This window comes from Hylobates moloch, unplaced genomic scaffold (genome assembly GCF_009828535.3).
Source record: "Hylobates moloch isolate HMO894 unplaced genomic scaffold, HMol_V3 SCAFFOLD_12, whole genome shotgun sequence".
Lineage (NCBI taxonomy): Eukaryota > Metazoa > Chordata > Mammalia > Primates > Hylobatidae > Hylobates > Hylobates moloch.
In genome coordinates, this window is record NW_026652287.1 from 83,048,091 (window position 1) to 83,057,332 (window position 9,242).

A 9,242-nucleotide genomic window follows, 5' to 3' on the forward strand; every position below is an offset into this window, starting at 1 on the left:
CTCTTAAAAATCCAAATCCCCCAAGTCAGTTTATTCTAAGCTATCCTACCCTCCCCTGTAAACTTGCTTTTGGTTCAGAAATAATTAATTTTACAGTAAAGAGTAGAGTCACATGAATTCAGCTGAAAAGTGCATGTCTTGTGAAAACACCAGATCTTAAAAATAATTGTGATTTTGGACTTTAGCACAGAATTGAAGGACAATTAATAGTTGACATGATCTACAAAATGAAAATGTAATCATAGCATAAACACTTTAGTTTTATCTGATACTTGAAATATGCATTTGTGTAACTGCCAAAATATTATCTGCTTTCTGTTAGCCAGAATGTTCCAGGGACAGGAGCAGAACAGCCTTATTTATATAGAGCAAGCAAAATATATTTTCCTTTGGGAGGGACTTTTGCTGTTGTTAACTAATGTCTGAGAATTTGGGGATGAAAACCTTTGTATTAAACTGGTGCAACATAACTCATGCCATGTAAAAAACATTTTTAACCTTTTTTCCCCATGCGATAGCTTTGTATTGCAATTATTATGCATTACTGAAAATTCTATGAGAATTACTTAACTACTTTTTAATAAGTAATGTAAAATTTTTCTTAGAAAGCTTTCATTTTTCTCTGCCATATTTTATCTGTTTGGATTTTTTACTTCACTCTATGGTAAACATTCATCATTTGAGGTTAAACACTGTTTGGCTTTTAAAAATAAAGACTTTGTCTTCTTAAACTACTCAAGTTTGAAAAGGGCTTTAGTGGTTGCATTTTAATTTTTTTCAGGATTTTTATCCAAAAACATCCGTAAAATTTCATAGTTTAATTGTTTTGTGTTAAAAGCCTGGAATATTGCTAAGAAGAGAAAACAAAGAATGAGTGGATATAGATTTGTCAACTTTACCCACTTATTTTTTATTTCTTGTCATTGAGTTGAAATTTTTATAAATTCTTTCCATCTGAAATTGTATCACTTTTAAAGGTTTTTTTCTCAAATAGTACCATCTGATTAGGCTTTTAGATCTTCATATGTTACCTATGCTTTCTCATTAAAGAAAAAATACTATTTCTCTAGAAGCCTGTCCTTTTTAAAGCACAAAGTAACAGCAGGTGTTTGAAAACTTTCCATCTTCCTAATTATCTTTATCTGTTTGTATAAATTGCTAAATTGCTTTCACAAAATGCCTCTAGACATAAGGGAATCATTTGCATAAGTGGATGAAGATTTTTGTTTTCCATGAAGGAAAGCTTGAAACGGCCTCCTAATTGTTTTCCTTCTTTCTCTTGTTGCAGTATCCGGCTGCTCTGATGAACCTAGGAGCCATTCTGCACCTCAATGGCAGACTCCAGAAGGCAGAGGCCAACTACCTGCGGGCCCTGCAGCTCAAGCCAGACGATGTCATCACACAGTCCAATCTCCGCAAACTGTGGAACATCATGGAAAAACAAGGCTTAAAGACTTCTAAGACCTGACACAGGAGGCAGAAGCCCGTCCTCCTCCATTTTTAAAAGCTGGCTTCCTTAGCAGACAGAACTTCCCAGCAGTGCTATGACAAGAGCTGGTGTTAGACTTCAAGACCAGGGCAGAGGTCATTGAGGTCACTACCACTTCTGGAAGAATCCACTTTGCTGTCAGCACAGCTGTTAACACCAAAAAGGGGAAGGCCGGAAACCTCCTGGAGGATGTCATTGTTACCCATAGACTGTAAACCAGAGCACTTAAAACAGAATCTTTTGGCATTCTTAAAAGGGAGGGGTGGGTGTATAAGTCACAGATTTTGTTCATTTTCTGAAAGCTAATTTCAAAATTATCTTGTTCCTTAAACACTGTGAGAGGAAGTCAGAGTGTCCATTCAGCCATGGCAAACGATTAGGGTTAAGTGTTACTAGGGAGTGATAAACGCGTAGTGTGAGTCCCAGTGAGCCGCCGGTTGTCCTAATGCTGCTGTCTTCCCTCTTTGGGACAGCCTTCTCATCAGTTTCTGGAGCTTAGAACAGTTTTTTTAATACTGTGTCAAGATCTGTCAGAATCTGCTATGTTTCTTGACCAGTGCACATAATGTTTTATGATTTGGATGTCAGAGGCTTTATTCTTTTGGACATCGTTTGCTTTTTCTGTTCTGAAAAGGGTATGGAGAGTAGAGCTAACCATACTTCACGCTTGAGTTGTATGAGGGACTGCGGAGGCCTTATATGTGTCAGGCAGGCATTTTTTAGATTTTAATACCGCCAATATTTCCCCCAAACTGCCCAGTAGAATTCATTGTATTAATTCTTTTGAAATTACCTTTAAAAATGGCTATTCCTGGAGAATGTGCAAGCTTATATAAGAATAAAGGACAGGGGAGGAGTTTGTAAGCCTTGCAGTTCCAATAACTAACCAACAGGTTATTAGACAAAAGGCAAGGTGTTTTGTGCTTCTCAGATGTTGCTGGTTTAGGAGTGTATGATGATGCTTGCCAGTGATTTTGTATTTTGGAAAGGGTAGGTATCGAATGTTAATCACTTTTTAATAGGCACCTAAACAGCAATGCTGATAAATGTTCAAGGAATTATTTTCATCTTATTTTGCTCTTCTCAAAAGGCATCAAAAACAACTTATCTGAAGCTGCAAGAGAGTGTAGCATTAGCCTGCATGTTTCTAGGTCTTCTGCCAAGTGCTTTTCTCAGTTAAAAACTATTTTTCACTAGGAAATTTGGTATTTTATTTCATTACCTGTTAGTAACCACTTCAGTGATCATTTCCCAAGAAAAAGACTATAAATTAGGTAGAGAACAACATTTTTATTGAACATTTTTTGGCTTGCAATCAAACTTTGCCACTAAAAATTAACTTCATAAAACACTGGTCCATTATCAACTTCTTCACAGAGAAAGTAGCTATACTATACCCTGCATATTTATTTATTTATTATTCTACCATAGCAGAATAACAAAACTTGATGCATTAAGCCAGTTCTTTGCAACTGAAAATTACCTGTTTCTCCTTCCCTTTTACACTCCATGTATATATGATCAGCTTCTCCATTAAAAAGAAGCTGGACATGCAAATACATCATATTATGTTTTCTCCATATTTTATGTTTTTCTATGTATCTGAATACAGTGGGATAAATAATTGAAAGTAGTGTTCCTATGGCATTAGTGTTTTTGTGAGAAGGGTAAATGTAGCGAGAAAGGTTTTTTCATGGCATTAATAAGAAAGCCCTTCTGTAATATATATATTATTTTGTAAACATTTCACTGAAGGGCCAAAAGTTAAATTATAACTAAATCACTGTGTTTTCAGAATGATATTTAACAACAAACCCATGGTCAAACCAAAATAGTGGGTTGAAGTGTATTATTCATCTTTTAGTGCATTGGCAATTGCAAAAAAAGGAATTTAATATAAGGCTATAGAGATTAATTCAGTGTCTAACATTTGTATTTATTTAAATAGTTATTGACCTATGATGACTTTCTAGTCTTAACATTTTATCTTTTTATTGTTGTTGTTCTTCCTTTCAAAGACGTGGTTCTTAATAGGTTCACTGAATGCACAGTTGAGGCACTTCTTGTGACACCAGTTCCCAAGTAGCGTTAATAATTGGGCCTGTGTCATAAAATGCACGGATCATTAATAACTAAATGTCCCTGACACTTTTCACTACAGGGCTGGACTTAGTAACTGACCAACTTCCGGGGGAGGGTTGGGGGCGGCGGGGGGGGGTGGGCGTTAGAACATGATCAAAAAATGTCTCCGCTCAGGGATTTATGGTGGATTATTGCAGACAGTGCTAAAAATATAGAGCACAAGACAAGTTTACTAAATTAAAATTTTATTTTTTGAGAAACTGTTATTTGTATAAATTATCAAGATTTGTAGGCTTTCCTTTTGTAGAAATAATTGTTTTATGTGCCAGAGAATTTCAATTTTGTTTTCAACAATAAAGCATTGATAAGAAATACATTGTGTAAGCCGTTTTTAAATCTTCTACAGCAACAACACTTAAACTCTGAAGTTTTAACGAAACTACGTAAGAGATTAAAAAGAGTAGAGGTTGAGCATCGAATAGAGACACATTGTGGTTAATGTATAATTAATAATCATCATTTTTTAAAGTTATTGTAATGCAAGTAAGCATTGCCAATATCACCCTGTTTACCATACTTCTTAGAAAAAATGACAAAGTTTGTTTTGTTTTCTTTGGTTGATGAACTATGGGAAAAGATGCTATGAAATAATCCAAGAAGGGCAAATTTATAAGTTTCTGGCTTCAGTAGATAGTTTGGTAAAAATCGCCATGTTTAGAAGACCTTGAATCTCTAGTTCTGGTCTTGGATGTAAGCACACCCCTATTCTGCTGAGAAATGTGAGTGCAGTGCATTCAGGAGTCAGTTATAAGGAAAGGTTGGGTCTTAGACATGGTGCACAGTGACAGAGAATTCAGCACTCTTGTTAAAATTGTTATGTCACATGATTATATATTGCCTGTTTCCTCTATTATGGGATAAAAGTTAGCTGTGAGGACTTTTATGTTAAACATCCTATGGATGTGTGAGGTTATTTTCCACTTTTACAGATAAGGAAACTAAGACTCAGAGGTATGAAACAACCTACGCAATGTCACTAAGGTAGCAAGCAGCAAGCCTGTCCCCAAGTTGTCTGACGATGTGTCCTGAGTCATGTGGGCACTCAGTCATTGAACAAGAGGTCTGGGTATCAGCCCTCTTGGCATTTTTCTAGTGACTTCATTTCCACAAATCACATTCTCTACCTCTCGGCAGACAATCATGAGGATTAAAGGAGGTAATTCATTAAAAAATCTTTAAGATTTAGAATGTAACAGTCAAAAAAAAAAAAAGACTTCAGTGTTCATGTAGTTAAATCCATTTACCTTCCACCTGAGGAGTATTAAGCCTTGCAAGTTAAGTGATTTAACAAAGATCTCAAAACTGGATAGTGGCAGCACACACCAAGCTAAAGAAATTTATTAAAAGTTATTGCTATATGAGGAATTGTATAATTGATTTTTTTAATGAAGGTATAGTTTGAAGTCGGATTGGAGCACTGTCACTGTACTTGGAAACCAATGAAGGCAGGGACCATATTTTTGGGGGGGACTTTATTCTCCAGCCCAGCACATTGTTGAGAAGAAGACGCTAAAATATACCATAAATGAAAACTCTATCTGTCATGTGCCCATGAGATATGATTTTTTTTAAGTCATTTTCTAAAACAGTTGAGATTTGGGGATTTGCTGATTTACTATTTTCACCTGAGTGATACTAGTTTTTCACATAGTTTATTTTTCCAGTAAAAAGAAAGAAAATACCTTTAAATCTTGGCTGTTCTTTCTATTACAAGGAAAGGAATTGGGTTTCCATAAATAATTTAAGAATTAGGATAATTTCAATTTATTTGTACGTACCTTTGTAATATGATTTCTCAATTTAAATATTATTTTCAGTACTACAGAATGTGCTTCCTACTATTCAAAACTCAACTTGCATTGGAACTATTACACACTGTAAAGCTAGAGCAAGGTGAATGGTAATGCAATTGTGCTATTATGCTTGGTTTTGCAGTAGAAAAAGATGCATGTGTACTAAGACTTTAACTTGCTGTGTCATTTTGGGTGGTCTTCCTGCAGGATGCAATCAGAGAGGCCTTAAGAGTCAGCTTTCATTCCATCTGCCGCTTCACCGCATATTGGCCTTTTGTTGTTGTTGTTCTATAGAGATTTGAGATGTATTTTTTCTCCCTGGAGGACTGCTGGGTTTAAGTTTCTTGTTAACTTGAAATTCCTGTGAAGTTTTTCTTCTACGTTTCCCAAAACCTTCCCCCAACTTCTTACAGCTGCTCTCTGATGTTATGGTGCTATTTAATTGTCTGCTTCCAAAGAGTGGAGAGATATACTAACTACTTTTTTAGCTAGAAAATTCGCAGATCAAATGAGAAAGTTATAAACCTATGAGACAATGTGGTGAGATCATTTAAAAATTCCTATAGGAATCTAAGTTAATGTAGTATCTAAAATGGTGTTTGGGAAAAGTTTCTGGAGGTTCCCAAAAGGAAAGAGGCAAGATGGAGAGAGAAGGGATAGACACATGGAAAATTGACTGTTAATTGTTCTTAATAATTATCAAGCTTTTGTTGGAGAGGTAGAGGATTTGATAGAACAGTTTGAGACTGCCTGTGTTCTTTTTGATTGCCTAGTAATCTACCAAGATAGGGTCGCTGTATTGGAAAAGAAAGTGTAACAAGTGAGTGAATAATACAACCACAGGAGAGGCTGGAAAAATGTGCAACCAATTTGAAGTCTAGACTAGAACTAGCTATCTGTTCTGATAGAAAATAGATTTAATTTTTCTCCTACCTTTTTTGGATTTGACAGGTTTATCACTTATTCAAGGCACAGCTATCAACCATTCTCTAGTCAGATGGAATGAATAGATTTCTATATTTCGAGTAATAGCTCAGGACTTGTAGAAACACTTTTTCTAATAATTTTCTATCATGTCTCTTTCCTTTCCATCCTAGTAGACTCAAAATAAAATAACTCCTGAGTCCTTTGTCTTGGCAATATCATTCAACAACTAGATACTATAATACAAGTTTTCAAAAATGTATTGAGGGAGAAATCAAGCAATTTAATTTGTTTTCAAAAATACTTAAAATACCCTAAAGGAATTAAAGTGTCTTTTTTGCAGCTGGATATTTCTGTCATATAATATAAAAGACAATTTCATACCAGAAAATCAGAACTGATGAGGGATGAGGGGGCAAGTGTATGTGTGTAGGGTGTGGAAATAGTGCTTACCTTTTATTTTAATGTGGGCCCTTTTTATAACTTCATTTAGCATGTAATGGCTAAATCACAATTAGTTTTTTCATTCTGAAGACAACTTATTAAGTAGTTAAAACCAATTAGTAATCTCAATAGATTTTTTTATTCTTTTTTGTGCTATTTTAAATATGTTGTTATGCTTAATGTCTGTGGACATTTTATGCTTCCTTTACAATGATGACTTACTATTCTATAAATGTGCCTTTGTCATATAGTATAATAATGATAATTTGGGAAATTTCACTGGAATTATGTTTCAGGGTATGTTTTTTTAAAACTGTCCTATGCCAATAAATATTTTGATGTTACTACATACTATTCTATTAAAATGTTATGATTTTGCATTATATTATATGGAAAAGTATAACAATATTTTGTTGTATTTGAACCCCTTGATGATATTTTTTTTTTTTTTTTTTTTTTTTTTTTTGAGACAGAGTCTCGCTCTGTCGCCCAGGCTGGAGTGCAGTGGCGCAATCTCGGCTCACTGTAAGCTCCGCCTCCCGGGTTCACGCCATTCTCCTGCCTCAGCCTCCGAGCAGCTGGGACCACAGGCGCCCGCCACCGCGCCCGGCTAATTTTTTTGCATTTTTAGTAGAGACGGGGTTTCACCGTAGTCTCGATCTCCTGACCTCGTGATCCGCCCGCCTCGGCCTCCCAAAGTGCTGGGATCACAAGCGTGAGCCACCGCGCCCGGCCGATGATATTTATCATCATTACCCATTACCCTGTTGATGATATTTATAAAATGTAGCAAAGGATACGTTTTCCTATAAAATTAGTTAAGGAAGTTTCTTGGTTAATTTGTTCTCATTTCTGTTTATAGAACCAATTATTGTTTGAAGGCCTATTTCAAATTTTTGCTTTTTGAGTGATGATGAGGATGAGTTAATCTGTTGCTATTTCTCAAGTAGCCAAAAAGTAATAACTCTTAGAAATCAATCACAATATGAGAGAGCAAGAGAAAACAGATTTGGTCTAGGCACCATACAAACAAAGAAGGTGTGGCTTGGGGCAGTTAATTGATACGGCTAAACTTACTCATTCACCGTAGAGCCAATGTAACACATAAAATGTTGAGGTAATAGCTGCAGGTTGTATCCTGCAAAGCCCAGTGCTAACCAGAACTTGTGAAATCATCTCTTCTTTAGAGGGAAAACACACAGCTCCAAGTAAGTTCATTTTGGGTCCCTGGTTTTAGTCAGAAAATCTTAATTTTAGGACAAATTTATGAATCATACCTAACCAAACAAAGCTGGTCTAAGTAAAAGTGGAGCATAGAAGCAATAAGATATATTAAACCATTTCCAAAGATCCAAAACACTGCTTGGGTATATCTTCTAAGCTGTCTGTGATGCATCAGTGGTCCAAGTTTCATTTGCCTATTACAGACTGGTGCAATGTGCAAGATCCCACCAGACATAACAAGTCGGATGTGATCCTTCATGATGAAATAAATTACTTTTTTTTCTTTTTTTAGGCTATGTTTTTGTAAAATTAAAGGTTTTTGGAGCATACTAGCTGGATGAAAGCTCTTTATAGGCCAGAGGATAATTGTAAAATATGAACAGCATGTCACTTTTCTATTGCAGTGTAACAGTAAATACATTTGCTACAAGTATTTATGATTATTAGCTAATCTATTTGATTCCCTTTCATCAACTTTATCCACTTTCTCTGTTATATGTACATGTACACACACACACAAACACTTAACCTACTGCATGCCTGGAAAGTCCATAGCTAAACCAATCTTAAGTATCTGTACATTTGATCCTCCAGGAGAGAAAGTCATTATGAGGAATGAGACATAATTTGAAATGTCTTGATTAAAAGAGGAAATAAAGTGTGATCAATCCTTTGTCCTTGGGTGAATGATTTAGATCCAGACAAGCAAGGGTCAGAAGGAGATGAGGGCAGACGTTTCTTAAGATACTGTTATAAATATCTTGGCACATTTCTTTTTACGTTGTTCTACACCGTCACAATCAAGCTGCTGCTGTGATTCACCAAATCAACTCTTTATATAGGGCAATTTTCTGTCCTTATTCTAAGAAAGAAATACCACTTGGAGAAAGAGGAGATAAGACAAATGTAGATTTATACTTCTTCATTTTCCAGATAAGAAAAATCACCAAGTTGACCTTTAAATATCTTGGTTTTAAATGTATTTTGTCTTGGGGACATTAGCCAATGATCAAACAATATACATTATTGAATATAGGAAGCAACACACTCGGTAATTCTGAATACTGATGAATACCCCACTGGAAGACCCCAATTATATTGAGAGGTGACAACGGGCTAGTAGCCCTCGCTTGCTCTCAGCACCTCCTCGGCCTCGGTGTCCACTCTGGCCACACTTGAGGAGCCTTTCAGTGCGCCTCTGCACTATGGGACCCCCTCTCTGGGCT

At 35.8% G+C, this 9,242-nt stretch overlaps 1 protein-coding gene across 1 annotated transcript in view; it reads left to right on the forward strand.

Moving 5' to 3' along the window:
* Positions 1-7,217, forward strand: part of TMTC2 (transmembrane O-mannosyltransferase targeting cadherins 2) — a 459,784-nt gene extending 452,567 nt beyond the window's left edge. The window contains 1 exon segment of the mRNA XM_058425778.1: positions 1,289-7,217. Within this exon segment, the coding sequence (XP_058281761.1) occupies positions 1,289-1,468 (180 nt within the window). The 3' untranslated portion in view covers positions 1,469-7,217.
* Positions 7,218-9,242: the final 2,025 nt, after the last annotated feature.